We start from the raw sequence: 20014 nt of genomic DNA, 5'->3' as shown, positions 1-20014 counted from the left end.
TGAGCAACACTGCCCTCTAGTGGTGACACAGCAGGGTTCAGTTGTGATAAGCAGAGGTTTAAAGTAGGCCTATTGTAATAAAAATAAAAAAAAGTGAAATATGCAATGTACTAAAATGTATCTCTGAAGTGTGGCCTTTAGTTTTATCAGTCACACTCTCAAGCGATACCTGCTGTACACCTGTCAGTAACAAAGTCAATTTATTCAACATTTTTGAGCCTCCTTGAGTAATATTTTAGTTGTGTACGTACTCCACTACAAGAGCTAAATACAATTATATAAATATAAACATACACCTCTACATTTAGCAAAGTTTTCCACATTTTTTGTCCCATTTAAAGCCTCCAGTGCAGGTTGAGGGTGCGATGTCTCAGTGAGGAGTTCTAAGCTTTAAGTTGGCTTATTCTTTCTTTTGGTTTGGCGAACACAATTTGCATCTTCTTCTGTCTTCTGTCTTGTGACATTTAGTCAAATTTAGTCCTACTCATTTTACTTACGCATTAGAAGAAGCCTTATTCTATTTGGGCTTAAATTGTATTAAAAATTTGAGAGTCCTGCATGTTGTACCTGAAGTGGTCCTTCGTTTTATAATCATTTGTTGCTCATTATTATTATTGCATTGTATTTATATGGCCACCTTAAAGGCTCTAAAGGTGAATTACTGAGAAATTATTGAGAAATGCCAGAAATACAGCGCAAGCCTGTTCCAATCAACATTAGATTTAATAGCCATACATTTCAGTAACAAGAACTTATTTAGTATAGGCTTACATATTGTATTGCAGATATTTCTAACTAACGTAAGAATATATTTTGTAAAATGGTTTTGCATTGTTTCTTTTTTCCAGTTGTGTGGGTTTTCATACTAACCTTAAACCTAACATCAAGGGACAAAACCCCTGGACTGACAATGGCAGGTTGAAGGACTTCACTGAGGACCATCCGCATCTGTCGCAGTGGCTCAAAGTGAAAGAACATTTGTTGGTTTCTACTTTGAAGCTGCAGCCCCGCCACGATCACTGCCATGGCTGGGGCAGGGTCAAAGTTCAGAGGTCAGAGTGTGGTACCAGGAAGGAAGTGGTCATGTGCTGCACAGACGGCTTATCCACAGGGGCCAGACTTCCCCTCTGCAGGATCAGTGTCGTGGCACCACATCACACCACCAGGCGCAGGAGAAAGGACTGGGACTTTGAAGAGTCTGGTCGAGTTGTGACATATTCTGTATTTCTCTTATAATCGGTATGTTATTATCACACTTTATCATCTTGAGTTGATCTTGATTTTCAGTATGAATACAGACCGTGACAGACCACGAGCAAGCAAAACAAAATATAAAAATGGACTCTATAAGTGTATCAGATGTATTAAATATTAGCACACAATTAGGCAATTTTGGTTGAATAAATTAAAAATATGATTGTGATTCGATTTGTGATTTGCTGTCTTCTGTGTCTCATGTTTTATTTTTCCAATTATTTAGGCAATCAGTAATTCATATAGTAATCCAATAAACATTCTTGACAACATATGTCAAAACATGAATAAAGAGTTTTATGGCTCTGAGAAAAGCAAGAATTCCACCAAAATGACATGGAAAACATTAACATTTATTGTTTTACTGATGAAGAAACTCCTTTGTTTGCATGTATACTGGTCAAGATGCCCCCAAGCAGCATTACTTTAGCTTTAATTTCGTCAAATCTATATTTTGCTGTCTGAACAACTGATCAGTGAATTTGAATGAAGAATAATCGCTTGACTAATTGAATAGCAAAACATAAACGTTATTTGCAGCCCTAGAATTAACCCATCCTTTGACACCAGTGATGCCTGCAGTTTGCTTTGTCCCCTCTAGATGGAGCTAAAGCGCGGAGCCAAATTAAACAGTAGCCTCCATTAAAATTCCCATCACATGCCAGACTTCCCCCAACATCTCTCTCATGAATCAACACTCCACATGATGAATGCTTTTACTGAGCTTCAGAAGGCAAGTTCAAGGACAGGAGCCACACCAGCACTCACTCATATCAAAACACCGTTCAAATATAATTTATTGCACATTTAAAGATCTACATAAAGTGGCACAATACCCATTTTCAGTCCTGTTACACCAAAACCAAAGACAGACATAAGAAGTCCTTACAAAATGCGTCAACACACACCATCTTCTTAACAATTTCGTTTTGACGTTTTGAACAAAATGGCCATAACGTTGCAGGAATGCCAGAGCGAGACTGCATAGATTTCCAAAAACACCTCTAAAAAGGATACCAAATAAGTCTTTTTTTTATTTTTATTTTTTTATAAATGGCACAGAAAACCAAAACCAGCATTACTCAATTATAATGAGTAAAGCCACTTTCACAAGAGCTCAGTGACGTACAGTGTGTGGAACAAAAAAAGGGCATTCCCCGAAGAAACAAGGAACAAAAGTGAGTAACATTTTCTGAAATAAAATAATAAAGTGTTGAGCCAAATTTTAAATAGATTTTTTGCAAGAGCTAAATTTTAAATGTCGGAGTTTAAAGATAACATTACGACAGCCCTAATTTCTTCTTGGCAGCGAAAAACAAAACAAAAAACAACTGCTTTCCAATATAGGGTCGCTTAAAACTATATGTAAATATACAGTATGCAGATCATTAAAAATCCAAAAGGTTTTAGTCTAAATTAACTCTTATATGCTTTATTATAAATGTTATAATTGGAAAAAGTCAACTATGGTACAACTGATGTTGATTAGCTTGGATAAAGTAACAAACATGGTATAGAACATGAACTAATGATATGATATTCTATATTTGTATAGCATTAACACATTAAAAATACATGATAATGCAATAGATTTAGACAGTGCTTTTGTTTTTTGGACACAAGTTTAGTTGGCTACTAAATTACAAAACATTCAGCTAAATTGTGACATGACAATAATACATTTCTCTAAACCTTTTGTAAAGAAACTCCAGTGTCCAAAAGTACAACAAATTGTGTATTTAACAGGAAAAAGTAATGTAGCTAAAAGTAATGAAATGACAAAACTTAACAGCTAGCTAACGTGTGGCTATTAGCATCACAAACTGGTTAGCAACTTGTGCAATGTATTTTGACAGCGAGCCCAGTATTGGAAAGCAGTATCCAGTGTTATCTTTGTCCTTTATCTTTTCAAAGCCCCATCAGAAAACCTCTTTGCATCCATATTAGTTATTAATTAGTTAGCATTGTATAGAATTTGCGGCTAAATTCTGTAATGTATTGCTGCACGGATAGTTTTTGTGACAAATCTGACGTTTTTGTGTGTGAAACCTGAACCTGTGAAGCTGTTGATCCCAGCTTCAAAAAAAAAAAAAACTTCCATTGAAAACAACAAAACTTGATAAATTACCATTATGTACAGTGATAAGTGATTGGAGTGCAAAAACTAAACTCTAGAGTGAACTTTACGATGTGTGGTTCAGTCGTCACCTTATGAAAACGCATGAATGTAAAAAAAGCACAGCGTAAATACAAAGTCGGCCAATGGCTAACGGCATAATAGCATGCTAACTGGCTAACAACAGCGCTCCTAGACACAGTATATTAGGGTTACCTGATTTGGACGGTTTACAGTTTCAGCGGGATAAACTGGTTGCATAATGTGTAAATATTAACCAGTGGGTCTATTTGTACTATTAAAGTAAGTCTGTTAAACTAATATTTCATGAAGTAGTCACGACTGCCGATATGAAAGCGCTAGCATTTTTGTTTAGCTTAACTTCTTCAGATTCAACAATTTCCATATAATTGTTCAGTTAATACTAATAACACTTTAAAAAATGTTATGTCTTTAATATCTTTAGACATAAAGTATTAGCATTGCTCATAAGGCCTAAGATTACTTAAAAAATAATCATTTGTAAACCGATCCTTTGGGTGGATTTATTATCAAATGGTACCAGCTAAACATCCTGCAATAAATAGTCAAATTAAGTTTGAGACATTGGATTGCTGCCTGAAATAGCCCAAAATACCAAAAGATTATATATACATGAACAACTGTAAAAAAAAAAAATTAGATTAAAAAAAAAAAGATTTAAAAAAAGAAAGAAAGAAAAAGGCAAATGGCACACAAACAAAATATGCTTTTAGGCCTAGAGTTTACAACGTTAACTTTCAAACTAACCTCTAATTTCAATGTTATTCCCAGTTAAAAAATAAAAAAAGCAGTACAAAGAATACCTGCTCAAAATATTTAATTTATGATCCAGCATTTGTTATAGAGTTACAGGCTGGGAATAGTAGACTTCAAAAGCACCCAGCATTAGATGAACGCTCGTCATGCCTGATAAAAATCACAAAAATAACAATGGCCATTGAAGAAATGTTGTCATAATGCAGTTAGTTGGAGACGCTTTGAAGTCAAGAAGCAGCACTTGAGAAGAAATGATTGAGAAATGCTTAAAATCAGAATTCAGAGAGGCTTGTACCATTGTGGCAGTGTTTTGTTTTAGTTCTTCATGGAAATGGAACGTGTATTTTGCAAGCCCCACGTCTCTTCTTCATCCTGATTTGGTTTGCTTGGGAAAAATATATCTGCAAACATAATCTTTTTTTCAAACACGAGTTTCCATTTTTTTTTTAAAGCCACAACGTTGCAGCGTCCCCAAACTGCCTGGACAAGATGGCGGCGCTTCATTAAATGCCAAAATGTTTGTCGTTTTGTATGGCACAGAGAGGATCCCCATAACAAATTCAGTTTTCTCCCAGGTTTACGTCCTCTGAGGTTAGTTAGTGCACATCGTTCCGGTACGTGAGTTTTGAGGGAAATTGGAGCTATGGGTGCGTCCGGTGGTCTACAAGTTCTCCCCCGGCTGGTACTGAGGCTCGGTGGAGGTGAAGTAGTCCTCTAGGAAGCCCTGTAGGTACTCGAAGGTGGGTCTCTCCTCCGGGTCCTTCCTCCAGCAGGACAGCATGAGCTCGTGCAGGGAGCTGGGACACTCCGAGGGGCAGGGCATCCGGTACCCTCGCTCCACTTGGTCCAGCACCTCACGGTTCACCATCCCTGTGGAGCAGACGAGATGAACTATAAAAAGGTGCACGATGCAATCTGCTAGTATCGCTTTGCCTCCTTTCACAACTTTTTCAATTTACCAAACTGTCGTAACCTCAATTGAATAAAGATACAGATCAATCTAAACCTTTTTGTTCACCTTATTTTCACCATTTAAACTCAGTTAAAAAGTGGACGTGTTATTATAACCTCATCACTGTCTTTCTTAAACTTGTATTTGGATTCCTGCATGTTCACCTGCCCCCTAGCCCCGCCCACATCCCTGTAATTGTATTTTGACTCAGGCTCTCAACAGTTTGCTGCGATGTCCTTCCCCAGTCTCATCCCTATTTCACACTGATCTGTCTAATAAAGCCTCTGCTAAAAAAAAAAAAAAAAATGAAAATCTGCGGCTTGTTCCGGAAGTCAGTTCAGGAAGTTACAGGAAGTCAATGGACCTGTTCAATATTGCCGTTTGTATGTAACAAAGTGTAAAATCTACTTATGTTATAGTTAAAATACTTCTTAAAAGGAGACATATTATCCTTAGTGTTGAAGCATCAGGAATGTACCGTTCAAAGTACTGTTTATTTCTGGAAAGTAAAGATAATTTCTCCACTTCACAAAACTCTTTTGATTTGATACCCCAAAAGGGCAGAGGATAGATGAGATGGACACTCTACGCCTCATGTGAAGAGGCAGTAAATATAAATGAGGAGACATGTGGACCGTTAAGACATTACCTGGATATGGAACTCTGCCTTTAGTTGCCAGTTCAGTCAGGAGCACGCCGAACGACCACACATCGGACTTTATGGTGAAGCGTCCATAAAGAGCTGCCTCTGGAGCGGTCCATTTGATCGGGAACTTTGCTCCTAAAAACAGAAATTATGCTTAAAAAACTAAGTACAGCATTTTAACAAACATTTATCGTGGAAGTATAGGATTTTGATTAAACTATCGATATAGATATTAGGGGGTGTGGTCTGGTATCGATGAAAACGCTCCGTTGATTCAATAAGAAACACAACTTTTTCACTCTTAAGCCGTTTCCTAGTGAATAATGTGTATTTTACGCACAGCTTAAAATCAGAAAAGTAAACGGATTGGTCTGCACTAGCCTCACGACAGCATTTAGCCTGAAGCTGCAGTTTGCGTTCTTGGATATTTATACAAATTCATGAAATCTGTGTCTGTGTTTGTAGTTGTTGAACAGTGGGTGACAAAGCAGCTCTTCTACATTAAAATGAATGGATTTGCTTCCCCCACAGAGGCCCGTTAGTGGGCGGCTCCTCAGATGAATACAGCAAATACATCTTTTAAAAGTAGAATTCAATATCATCCTTAACCCTTCAAAAATACAAAACATAGACGCCTTCTGATGCAACTCACTGTGGACATTTATTCCAGTTGATTAAAATAACACCGTAAAAGACTGGGCACCACAGGATGTTATTATGATTAGAAAGTATGATTTAAGTGTGGCCTCACCCTGCCTGGCGGTGTACTCGTTGTCCTCGATGAGCCGGGCCAGGCCGAAGTCCGCCACCTTACACACCAGGCTGTCCCCCACCAGGATGTTGGCGGCGCGCAGGTCCCGGTGCACGTAGTTCATCCGCTCCACGTAGGCCATTCCGGCGGCAATCTGGACACGCACCAGGGAGGTTTACGTCACATTAAGGCGTACGGTTTAGTCATATCCAGGCATTAATAGTACGGCCGCCTGTGTATTTCGATATGATTAAAATGAATTAAAACTAGAATTCATTATTTTAGCAATTGAAAAGTAGCTTAAATAGTCCTGCTGCATGAATTTAAAATAGAGCATGGAAAATAAGAAAAAAGTGTTTCATATTTAAATTCTTGATGGGGAGGGAGTGAAGCAGATTAAATAAGGCTTGAAAACATTAGCTGCTAGAATTGTGGTTGTTAGATGTGTGGTGAAATTAATTTTAACACTGAAATGATCAACCTACGCAACGTGAAAGTGTATGGACAAACGTATAGACCAGTTAAAAGTTAAAAAGAAGCCACTTTAGTGTAAGGTGTCGGACAGAAAGAATGATTAACAGTATCATTACAGTTGTTTTTTTAGACAATGTTTAACAAAATAAAGTGACTGAGACACAAGAGCTGCAGTTTTGCAGATTCTCTGACCTATGACCATCACATTTTGGCCCTTGCCTATGTTAATAACAGAGACGTTAATTGTCAGCGTTTGTGTTTGGCTTGATAAGTGCAGGTTTTCCTACCTGAGCCGCCATGTCGACCAACTGAGGCAGACGGAGCATCTTCCCAGCATCACCTTTGAGGAAGTCTAATAAGCTGCCTGTAACACAGAGACAATTATGTGCACCCACTGTACACAGCACTTATAAATGCTAAAAAAGTCAAAAACAAACAAACAAAAACTGCATTTTAAAGGAAAAAGGGAAACAAAGACGCAAAATTGTACTAGGTTTTCATAGTGGTATAGCTAATACCCATTTATTTACTGATAATGTTAGCATCTGTTAGTATGCCCTGCAAATTGTCTTCAATATTGACATTGATTTGACTTAAAAACTATGTATCTAGGACATAAAACACAACAATGGAAACAATAGATGGATATATGTGGAATCTAATTTTGGCTGCAGCAATAAAAAAAGCAATGTCAAGGAAATGGATGACAGGGACGGAACCAACTGTCAAGTTAGTCCATTTTCAAGTTCAAAATAGACTTTTTTGTTTTTTTACTTTTGAATACAAATCCAAATTTGCCATGCACTGGGACCAGTACACAGGGGAAATACTGTTTATTTTTTCTTTTGTTGTTTGGGCAACTCTACTCTTTGATTTTGTGCTATAACTATTACTACTACATGTAACATAGAGCCATATTGAGGAGTTTCTGCTTGTCTGACCTTGGCTCATGAACTCGGTGACGATGTAGATGGGCTCCTCTGACACCACTGCGTACAGCTGCACCAGCTTCTCATGGCGGAGCTTCTTCATGACCTGTGCCTCCTGCAGGAAGGCCTCAGGAGACATGGTCCCAGGCTTCAGGGTCTTAATGGCCACTCGTGTCGTACCGTTCCAAGTACCTGGAAAGTAATAGATGTTTTTTATTACACGTACGCAGTATCATGTGTCAAGTGTTACCATATTGTGCACACGCGGATTCACAAGCCTATTATTCCTTCTATTTGTCCAATACTTAAATAACTTACAAAATAAAAAGAAGTTGTGTGCATACTTAAGCCTGTTACAATGATAAATGTTCAAATGCAATTTATTGTTACATAAAACATTACAATAAAGTATGATATTGAAACTAACACACCAACTCTGAAGCAGGAAAATCTAATTAAAACCTTTATAAAAAACAGGGACGGTGATAATTACTTCAGCTCAAATCTTATCCTACAACAAAAAATATTGAAAAATTCCCTACGAGTCCAAGGATTATTTATCCGCCAATAGCTCGATATAGTAATTGCTGTGGTGGGCCTGTGTATGTAAAAATATGGGCTGTGTTCACTTACACACAGAAGAATATACTTTTCAAAGATACAATACAGTTTTAAATATGTAAAGAAACAAAGCAGCAGCAGTAGTCCTTACCCATCCAGACCTCTCCGAAGCAGCCCTGCCCCAGCTTGAGGTCGAGCCGGAGGGACTCTCGGGGGATCTCCCAGGCGTCCCGGGCCAGGCCCTGGGTCTGAGGTTTGGACACGGGGCACACATCTGAGAGGGCGTGGCACAGGCCGTCAGAGTGCTCTGGAGGAAGAGGAGCGGGGACAAGATTGAGTTCTGTTAAAAAACAAAACAACTAACTTTTACACAGTTGTAAAACAGGCCCATAAGTACCGGATACAAGTTTTATTCATTCTAGTTCCAGTTTGAAGAAAAAATATTCAAGATCTGTATAGAAGAGTCCTTACGAGGGCTGCACAAAATGAGAAACAAATGTATATTAAATAACCAAGTTGAATATTATGGTAATCATATTGTAATATTTAACATACAAAATGCCCTTAAAAACAATTCCATTACAAATCAAAATGTATTCAAAAACTAGACTCGGATCACATAGTGTTACCGTATTTTCCGGACTATAAGTTGCACCTTTTTTCATAGTTTTGGCCGGGGTGCAACTTATACTTCTACTCCGGAGTAACTTGTATGTGATATTTGTTATTTTCACACTTGCAACCGCATTTCATACTCCAGTGCTACTTATATATGTTTTTTTCTTCTCTATTATGCATTTTTTGGCTGGTGCAATTTATAGTCCGGAAAATACAGCAGCCATCTTCTGACAAAGTAAATCAGTAAAACCAATTTTTTTATTATGTTTCAAGCATTATAAGAAAAAATAGGTAAACCTTTTCATGTACATTCTGTTACAAATGTTATTTAATTATGTTATTTAGATATGTATTGCCTGGCACTACAACGTTTCAAACCAAATGCGATACTGACTGCGATAGTGGAAGACGAGCTGCTGCAGGCTGGTGAACTGCGTACGGGAGGTGATGTAGAACCCCCCGCTGTCCAGCTTCCTGATCTTATAGTGTTTGACGTTTAGGCCTTTGGTGTTGTCGTAGTCCAGCACGGAGAGACAGTACGCCCCTGGAAGAAGAGAAGAAAAAACACACATGGGACAGGGGGTCAGCGAGAGAGGGGGGACGTAAAGCAGGGCTCATCCCACAGGCGACAGCTGCTCCGTGGGGGACGTCCCGACACAGACAGCTGGGGGGGGGGGAAAGAAAGCCCCAGTGACCCCGGTAAATGATACCGCGACGAGGCGACCTGCTCTGAGGGGGAAAAGTGGTGATGCAGACCAAACAGGTGATGGGGAAAGTGAGAGGGGGGTTGCCAACAAATGGGGGTTTGATTTAAACATGTAATGCTATTTTTCCTCCACATTCTGAACTATACCATAAGTAGATCATAGTAAGTGTCGACTGTAAACTGAAATATGGATCTAAAACGGCTTGGTAATGGAAACGGGTCATCGACTTCCTGTTCAAAACTGCAGAACTGCTAAGCCCCGCCTCTTCATAATGACATTTCACCCTGGAGACTCAGACAAAAACAGAAAGAAGCATTTAGCAAGCTTTATTACGTGGGTTATTTATTTTGCGCTCCGACCCCGGCAGAAGACTTTGCGATTATGGGCGCTCCATAATATAAATTGTATTAGACGTCCCCCCCGGGGCCTGGAGACTGGTGGTGGTAGATGTGATGAAGAGGGGAGAGAGGACGATGAGGACGATGTAAGGGACGCAGAGGAGGAGATGGGGAGGTGTTCGGTCTTCCAGGCTGAATTTACACTAGCTTCACTTCACCGTTAACAAGCAGCAGATTGTAATTGAGATGGTTTTATTTTTGAAAAGTAGCCACGTGACATTATAGAACCTACACGTGAAACTCAGTCATCATTTTTCAATTAAATCACAACTAAGTACAGGAAGGTAAGTGAAAACAGGGATTTTCTGAGCACTCGAGCCTCAGTTGCAATACAGGATTTAGCAAGCTTTGTATGAATTGTATGAATCAATTAAAATACAACTTTGCATAAACGAGCCTAATGCTTGTACTTATCCATTTTGGCAAGTAAATACTCGCAATAGTGATCTTGGCTAGTGTGATTTGACATAATTGTTGTATAGTTTTCTTTTTTGTTTCCCCATCTTTTCATGATAAATTAAAAGATACAAAAATAGACGGATAACAAAGAAAAACATGATTGTCAGTTATACAAGATATCTGCCTACTCCTTTACGCTATCAACCATGTTTTTATGATTATCCATGATTTATCCAGATTTTTTATTAAGTTGCCAAATGAAATGAATACATTTATGACTAAATTTTTAAAGTGCAAAAGCTGATTAGTCATTTTGAACCATTCTACGCCGACTAGTGAGCAATAAAAACCAACAACATTCATATCCTGATGGTCCTAGGTTTTATTGCGGACCTCATAAAAGCTTTCCGTGTGAAGTTTGCATGTTCTCCTTTGCAAACACGCAAGCCCCACCCCTCAGCTAGGTACTCTTAACCGCAAACGCGACTCAAGCTCTGGATAAGACAAGACCCAAGACATTTAAGCAACAAAGGACATTCTTGACATTCAGAGCAGTGCACATTTCATACAATTTAAAGAACTGCACTGATGCATTTCTTCAAAGTTTTTAAATTCTCTTTCACTTTCTTCTCATGTTGTTGAGCCGCACAAAGCAATTATTCACACTCACAGTGAACTATAACTTATGCATTAGCCAAACTGAAGCCCCTTTTTACTGCCGGAGTTGAAATGGGTCAAACGGGTGCTCTCCCAAGATCCACAGATCACATTGACACGTACAGTCTCCCTGGTCGGCTCATCCCTCATATCTATTGCAGATGGCACCCTAGGGCCCCGCTGACCTCATGCCAGAGCTCCGCCCTCTTCTCCCACTTTCTTTCTCCGGAGCCACGGGGAGACGGCACCCCACCAACTCGACCCAGTTACTCACCCCCGTCCTCCACAGAGTTGTTTTCAAAAAGGAAAAGGAAAAGGAGGCACACGATAACATTTTGATCAAAAGCAGAAACTATTGTTGTAAGAGCAAAAATAAACTAATGTGAAACCAATAGAAGGATCAATCCACATACAAAAGGGAAGAATATCAAATTTGATTGAAATAGTTTGGAGAATAGAGATTTATAGTTTAGGTTCACATATCAAGCTCAAATGTACTGATAAAATTGTAATACTACTATTATTATTTTGTAAAGAGAATAATAGTAGTAGTATTACTGATAATACAACTACTATTATTTTGTAAAGAGAATAATAGTAGTAGTACTGATAATTATAATGATAATAATAAATCAAACTAAATCGTTGGCTTATATATCTTGACAAAAAGATAAATTAAGTCAGTTTACAGTGCAAAAATATGTATCCATTAGATTTACATATAAGCCAAAACTAATTGACTAAAGTTTACTTAAAGGTGGTATGGACGATTTTTTTCAGCAAATTTTTTATCATATTTCCTCGTGGCGTGGATAAATCATTTGTCCTGCCACGTATCAATCATAAAACGCACCTACCGCTCACCTGCAGCCGCGTCAGGCTCGTCCCCACGTTTCCGCGTGCCTAAGCGCATGGATCTATCATAATATAGTTCCCTCAGTGTACGGGGCAAAATGAAGACGGAGAAAGACTGTTCGAGCTGACGCAGAAGTGGACAGAAATCTACGGGAGACGAGAGATGTGATGCGATCCGTTGCGCTAAAAAACAAACGCACGTGTGTGTTGTATCGGTCCGCACCGGGGAGTGCGCATGCGCACGCGCACTTCCGCCTGCGTTCTCAAATCGCCGAAAAATCGTCCATACCGCCTTTAAATTCAGACAAAAATGTCAGATAATTTTGCTTGACAAAAGAAATTTTTAAATCAGTAAAATTTACTAAATATTATTAATCCCAATAATTTAAAGTAGATTTTTTTCCGCGGTGTTCTTTTTGTTCCCCGCAGAGTCATTACAAGTTAAGATGATGTTTTTGTTCAAGAGGACAAGCCCAAAAACAAAAATGTGCCAAGGGCGTGTGTCAAAAACAGCTAACAACTTAATTAGCAGATTCTCCCTTTTTCTTATCCTCTCCCTTAAGAGACACTTAGTTTAAAGCACTTTTGCTCAGAGTACGCTCAAGGGATTGTGGGTAGTTGCATCACTTCCTCCACTCACACATCAGAGGGCAAACTGATTTTGAACTTGTTAATATGAAGTCCAATGCCTTTACATGTTTTTAGACAATGGTGTAAAAATAAATTATCCAGTGCAATAGTTATGAAGAAAAATTGTTAGTACCATTCCGAAGCTTGGATAAATACAGAAAAGGGGGGGGCATCGGGTGAATTAAAACATGCCAAATTAACACGTGAATCAGTCTATACACAGACTCTTAAACAACATAGACGGGCACTTTAACAGGATATTGTGCCAGATATCCTTCCAAATGCATCCCTATATATTCATAGTCTTGTTCCCTTTGACAAACTGTTGCTGTTTATTACTAATAAAAGTCCATTGTCTTCAATATCGTGCTGAATCTTATCATTTCTATTTATCAATTTCCATTCTAAAGCTTTTTTGGTTCAACCTCACCACAGAATCAGCAAACGAATTGTCCTTTTTAAACAGCTCTCGACGCTGCATATCAAAAGTATGCTGTGGTGTCTGAACTCCGGTCGGGGTTACCTTTAGTCGTCTCGCTCTCCCTGACCAGGAAAGTCCCTCTTCTGTTCTGTAGGTTCAAGAGCAGTCGCTCCGAGTCCCGTCGAGTGATCTTCCCAAAGTACCACCTGCCAATGAGAAACGAGCGACTGTTGAGCTCAAAGCCGGCATTTAGCCCTGAAGTGCTCTTGTACCACTTAAAACGGGCAAAAGCCTGAGATGTTTTTTAATATTTGGTTTTATGATTGGGGTAGATCCAAGTGGGCCAAAATACAGTTTGAATCAAGACTAAAGTAAGGCTAAATCTGGGCCACAGAAGGTCTATACCAGGGAAATACAAAGACTAGGAGTAAAATCAGATCTAAACCAGATAAAAACCAGACTAAGCCGGGAATGAACCAAGTCTTAACCCGTTCTAGGGCTTGATGGTTTGATCCCAGTTTGATCCCAGTTTAATGCTCATGTAGACTTGGTTTAGCCCTGGTCTAGTCCAGGTTTAGACGACTCCTTGAACTAAAATGCAGTTAAGATAAATATACTTAGAATTTAGAAAAAAAATATAAAAATGTTGTCACAGAATTGCACATTTTTAAGGTTCATAATTTCACTTCCTGTTTGTAATTGATTATATCACAATAGGTCATTACCCCAAAACTAATCTAATGTGACAATTTGTTTTATTTGATTTGGTTGAAATAATGTTTAGAGAGTCAAAAAAGTTGTTTGTATAAATTATGCATAAACTTCCCTAGTGTGTGTGATGTCACTTCCTATCATTTTCTACAGATTTTTCAACGTTTTCTCAACAAACACCTACTCGATTGGTCTAAAACGATAATTTATACGTACAACAGGTATAACTACACCAAATAAAGTCAAAATTAGAAAATCATAAAAGCCTGTCATAGGCACTTTAACCAAGGTCTGAACCAACACTAAGCCAGGACTAAACTAGGACTAAACCAGGGCTAAACCAGGACTACTCTATGATCCAAACTAATGCAAACCAGTGAATTGTGTGTGCGTGTCTGTAGTAGAAAATGAAATGGTCTACTCTTCGGCTTGTATGGAGTCAGATGGGGCCACGTAGTTGCTGGGGATGTATCCACTCTGTCCGGACGTGAGGGAGCGGGCCAGCCACCAGTCGCCTTCTCTGTGACGGGAACACAAATATTTAAACAAAGTCATACGGCTCGTGCGTAACGTCGGCTAAAAATACACTTCAAAGACTCCCAATCCAAAAATAACAGATCAACACAGAAGTCTACCGTTTTGGATACCGTCATTTATTAATATACAGCGGTTCGATTTGTTTTCACTGGTTATGTGATGACTCAGAAGACCCACAACGCAATTTTGGCTTTAGACAGCCAATACTTACAGCTACGATTGAATAATTGATGTTCTCCACATTTGATCAATGTTAGTTTTATAGATTGACCAAAAAATGCTAAGTCCAAAACAACTTCAATCAACAAATGTAATGTTATAGTTTAGCTTTATTCTTGAAAGTTTATTTATTCTTTGAAATGTGTTGTAGTTTTGTCCATCACATCACCGTTACATCATTTGTAAAACATAAATAACTTTTTTTTTAATGTATTTGACCATTTATAGTTTAACTTTACTTAAATGCAAATAATACAATTGTATCTGTACTTTAAAAGACTTAATCATATATATTTTAATGTCATTTATCCAGCGTAGCGAACTTGTTACAATATCCATTTTCTCAACTTAGCATGCCACCTAAATGCCTGTAGGAAAGTTTCAAAACCCCAACACATGCAGACAGGAAAGTTATGCTACATCTAAAGTGCACACGAGGACAAGAAGTACTCAGGAGGAGATGGAAAGGCAAACACAACCCTTTGTTTCACCGCGCCGATATTTATTCACCGCTATATTTCGTGAGATAAGAAAAACAGCCTGTAAACAAAAAGTTGTGCGTTAGGCTTTTTTTTTTTGTGTGAGTGTTACTGACCTGAAGCAGTACTTTTTCCTGAGAGATACCAAACCATGGAGCAGGAGGAGGAAGAAGAAGAAGAAGAAGAAGAGAGGAGAGACAGACAGAGCCACACATCAAAACACCGCGGCGGCAGCAGCAAGCATTAACAAAACCAAACAGGAGCATAGCACTGGGAGACAGGAGCGCTGCGGTGTGGGGCCAGGCAACAGGGACCACAGGCACACGCTACGCTAATCAATGAGGGGATATTTGAAAGGATGATTCAGTGCTGCTCTAGGCACATAAATATTCCTATGCCCAAGCAAAGGACCATTTTAGCATCGAATAAATCAGGATGCAGCATCTATTTACAGCAACTTCTCAGTTAAGATTTGTCCCTATATGGAGATGTTATTGTTTTGTCTGGAATATTTAATTTCAGGTATATCTCTTGGGAAAAAATTTACAAAGAAAAAAACAAGACTTACAGTTTACTCGTTGTCTAGCAGCGTTTTCAAAAGCCAAATTTATTTGTTGTGCAATAAAAATATGATTCCATCCCTTCTTGAACAAATCATTTCAACTCTACTGTTATAATCCATGTAAAAATGGTATAACAAAAACATAGTGACAAATTTTGTGACAAATTTGTTCTTGTAAATTAACTCTATTCATATTCTTGCTGTAGGTGGGATCACTTTTCCACAGATCTGATCTGTAACTTGGCCTGGTGTCTCCATGGAAATGGTCTAAAACGCATTGGCATTTTCGGCAATCATGCTGCAGAAAAATATTTATCACATAGCCTATAGTACTCATGCACATACATTGCAGGCATGAACAAATTACTATATACAAATAAATTAAAATAATTAATGAATTAATCATAAATTAATTATGAAAAGTAATTACAATGTTTGGAGCATTTTTATCCCCCAGGTGAAATAAAGCAATCATTCAGTACTCGTAGCCTATGCATTTTTGTTTGACATAAATTTCCATCAAGTCATGATTCTCAAACTGTGGTACATGTACCATTTGTGATACGCAAGCCTGTTTTGGTGGTACGTGCACTCTTCTTCTGTTCTAGTTTTGCTTTTTGCTGAGTCAATTGTATCCACATTTTTCCCTTCTTTTGAGTTGGTCCTTCAATAGCAATAATGTAGTCCTATTTTAGCCCCAGTTTAGCCCCAGTTTAGCCCCAGTTTAGCCCCAGTTTACATCGGTTCTAGTGCCATTTGGTGTGAAAAGTGAGACCCACTATAGATCTAATGCATATACAATACTTCTAAATCCCCTACACCTTACATCACATTAGCGGCCCCAACTGCTTGGCTCCACACAATATGAACAGCAGCAGACATTATGGCTGAAGATATGGAAAAAGATCATAGAAAAACACGCATAAAATCCCCACTGTTCTGAATATAAGCATACTTTTTAACTCTTTTTGAAATCAAGCCAAAAATTATACCGTCTCTTTAGCTTTTTGGAATCTTAAGTTGTTTTCATATCAAGTGCGAGGGAGGTAATTTGGGTGTTGGCGTAATCGGTGTAAAGACTATGATGACAAATGGAGCTAAATGGAGCTAAATGGAGGAGATCATAGCAGACGCTGCGTAATGCGACAGATGGAGGCTTTTCACGTCTGGGGCTCCCTCCTTCACTTACTCACACATGTTGTTGATGCTAAATTGGCTTGCTAGCATACTATTTGTGAATGTCACGAGAAAGAGCTAGCTTACGTGTTGTTGACAATCTGCAGCCGGTCGCCTTTCCTAAATGTCAGATCGGAGGCCGTGCGCGATTCGTAGTCGTACAGGGCCACGAACGTAGTCACACCACCTGCAACAAAGCACATGGGAAGAGTTGTTAGCATTACGGTTCTATAGCATTATTTACAGTACATTAGCATCAGTATCCCATGTTGCAGAACTTAATGTATTGGAAAACAAATAAGTCTCTGGCCATGTAAAACTTAATTTATGGAGTATGTTGAAAAGGCTACAACAATAACTGCTTGCCATTAGCCATTAGCCATTAGCCAGAGTAAAGGAAATTTGAAGGCGGGAATTATCAGAAAGATTGCAGCAAAAGGAGCAATACTGATACCTCTGTATTTTGTCTACAGATCAATAAGAGTCTGGTCACTTGTTTCATCTCTCAGAGTTCAGTTGGACATGATTGACAGGTGGATTAACCAATCAGGGACACTTGGTTCGTCCATATCAAACAAACATGGCTGCTTAGGAAAAACTATTACACGATTACTAAAAAACAGCAGATTTCTTAAGTGTGATTTTATTCTAAATGTTAGATTTATCCATTATTTTACATGCGTCACAGAAATAAACAAATCTGATTGCACAGTGCTGTCTGAGTTTCACTCAAGGCGCGACGGAGGATGTGGTGACCAGACTCACTCTTTGTAAAGAATTGAAGCGTGTATTCTGGCTCCCAAGCAACCACTTTGTGACATCAGAAGGTGACACAGAGGGTTTTGAGACAAACTGAATGTGCAAGATAGAGACTGAGGCAAAGCAGCTCCAGTATCGTTGTATGTTTTGGATGGAAAACCAGCATTATAACAGTTATAAGCTCAAAAAGGCCATTTATAGACTTGTGTTCACACACATCAAAACTAGGCCTAAACCAGGACCAGAACCTTCAGTCAACAGTTAAATCTAAAATGTTTGTCCAGACACAATGGCTTATGTGTTCTGTCACCTTTAGGAAAATTCAACAGTTTTCTGAGCATCACCAATGTTTCTTGTGCTCTTTACTCTACAGGCGCAGGCCTTTTAGGCCATTTCATCAACTGCTTTGCTCATAACAAATCGGCTTGTCAAAATATAAAAACTGGTAAAAAGCTTATGTGGTGTAGAACATCACCCTTTGATTTCACATTGTATATGCTAATGATTACACAGATTTACCCTGCACATGGATCCCTCCTGTTGTCGTGCACCCTAAGCACAAACCTATGGCCTTCTACTATCCATCTCTACAGACTGAACAGGTGGACTCGAGGAAGCTGACAGTTTATAAAACAGTACTTTACATGCGATCATCATGAGAAAAATAGAAAACCTCATAAAACATGTTGACCACGAGGGCACTTAAAGGGCACAAGAGAAAAGGGCTTGATCACCTTGGCTCTAGGGCCATCTGTGCATCTTTCACACATTCAAACTATCTTTTTACCAGCTCCTATAACATTAACATTCAAACCAGGCCCAGCACATTCCCTTCCGTGAAGGACAGAGCAATATCGAAAGCATTTCTACAGCTTTCCTTGTCCTCACCTTTCTGTAATGAAGCATGCAAACCTGATTTAACTCACACTAAATATTGATTGTGGTTCCCCAAACACCTGCAGCCATCGTATTTTCTGAGTTAAGTGAAGCCAGCCATCTGCCCTGTCCAGACGTATTACCACCTAATGAGGAGAGAATCCTGGACACACCTTAACTTACACTGACAGTGGATAAACAGCTTTTAATTAAGAATACCGTAGATACCCCCTGTCATGAATATTTAAACGGCCCAACGGTAAATTGTGTCAAATGAAATGTAACAAGTCTTCCAAGGAAAGCCGAAAGTTGAGGATAATTAAAACAGGTGGGCCATACTCAGTGTAAACAAGTCTGACCATGCGTAGGATTGGACTGCAGCTAATGGCAAAAAAATGCAGGTGCTCAGAATTTATTCTTTGGTGCAGGCCATAGACCATAACTGTCTATGATGCAGGGTAATAAAGAAGCCACTTCGACTGGCTCCTGCTAAAGCCTCCGAGAGCTTGGGCACAGTTGGGGTTAATGGCAGCCTGCCTCTCCATGCTCCGGGCAAGGCTTCAGGTCCAGAGGTAAAGGGTCTCCTATGTGAGGAACTGAACAACTGACCAACCAAACATAATCAAATGCTTTATTTTTATTGTACCTGAATTATACTTTTGAATCACAAGGTCAAGCACAGAGGAAATCAAAAAAGCTAAATCGAGATCCTGGGAAACTTTGCATTGTGAAGGCCAACGCATATTAGAGCGAGGGGCTTTGCGGAACATCAAGCTCAAGCGCATTGCGGATCATAAAATGGTTTTAACAAAACTCTTTGGACGTTTTACATCTGAGTTTTGTCTGCAGATTACTGACTAAACAAGACATATGGATGAGGCTGTAAAACACGTGCATGATATGACGATGAGATGACGACCCTCCCTGACTTCACTGAGCCCTCACCTGCCAGCGGCCCCCGGTGTGGTGATGTGATGGTGCCCGTGTGGTCCACTCCTCCGAACAGGGCCAGCTCCGGGGTGTTGGTGGGCACATGCTGGTTCTGCCCCTGGTGTCCCCGCCGCCCCGTGCCCACCGCAGGGCTCCGGTTGGGGGTCTGCGTCTGCTTGGCTGGGCCCAGGTGGTGGAAGTGTCCGCTGTCCGAGCCGGTGCCGATGGTGCCGTCCAGGCTCATGGACCTCTGCCCAGGCTCCTTCGGCTTGCTCTTGCCCGCCCCCATGAGCAGACCTGGGACAGGAGAGGGCAACAACTTTACATTACATTCTTTAACATGGGAAATGTACATTTTTTACTTTTACATTATCGGATTTTAAGATAGAAGTGGAAGTGGATTAGATGTAGGTTATGAGCGGTAGGGATGTCACTGTATTAAATCTTATGCGTTATGATTATTGTGAAAAGAAATGATAAGTCACAATTATTAACATAATCACCATAATCAAACTACAGTGAAATGCTTAATTTTATTTTCTTGTCTAATATATTAACATTCCTCAAGTATGTGTCCATCTTAATGAAATGAAACTAAA

General features: G+C 39.3%; 1 protein-coding gene across 2 annotated transcripts; it reads right to left on the bottom strand.

Moving 5' to 3' along the window:
- Positions 1-2033: 2033 nt before the first annotated feature.
- On the bottom strand, positions 2034-19713 carry LOC140365390 (proto-oncogene tyrosine-protein kinase Src-like). Of its 2 annotated transcripts, XM_072451789.1 has the most exons (12): positions 19431-19713; positions 16938-17037; positions 15229-15246; positions 14299-14397; positions 13269-13372; positions 9494-9643; positions 8633-8788; positions 7933-8112; positions 7279-7355; positions 6518-6671; positions 5770-5901; positions 2034-5038 (listed from the first exon to the last, which is right to left on the bottom strand). In XM_072451789.1, exons 1-12 carry the CDS (start codon positions 19702-19704, stop codon positions 4830-4832), a joined length of 1653 nt encoding a protein of 550 aa, XP_072307890.1. In that variant the 5' UTR covers positions 19705-19713; the 3' UTR covers positions 2034-4829. The 2 variants fall into 2 exon arrangements, with proteins under 2 accessions (XP_072307890.1, XP_072307891.1); XM_072451790.1 differs by lacking the exon at positions 15229-15246.
- Between the last annotated feature and the right edge of the window lie 301 nt (positions 19714-20014).

The sequence above is a fragment of the Eucyclogobius newberryi genome, unplaced genomic scaffold, assembly GCF_026437365.1.
Source record: "Eucyclogobius newberryi isolate DKJ021-1_F unplaced genomic scaffold, fEucNew1.0.hap1 SCAF_19, whole genome shotgun sequence".
Taxonomy (NCBI): Eukaryota; Metazoa; Chordata; class Actinopteri; order Gobiiformes; family Gobiidae; genus Eucyclogobius; species Eucyclogobius newberryi.
Note: the sequence above shows the minus strand (reverse complement) of the source record. Positions and strands in the feature narration are given on the sequence as shown.

Coding starts and splice junctions, on each gene's coding strand:
- LOC140365390 (XM_072451789.1), bottom strand. CDS start 19,704: ATGGGGGCGGGCAAGAGCAAGCCGAAGGAGCCTGGGCAGAGGTCCATG. Junction 8,789..9,493: donor GCTCGTCTTCCACTATCGCA/GTCAGTATCGCA, acceptor CTCTTCCTCCAG/AGCACTCTGACGGCCTGTGC. Junction 8,113..8,632: donor CTTCGGAGAGGTCTGGATGG/GTAAGGACTACT, acceptor ATTACTTTCCAG/GTACTTGGAACGGTACGACA.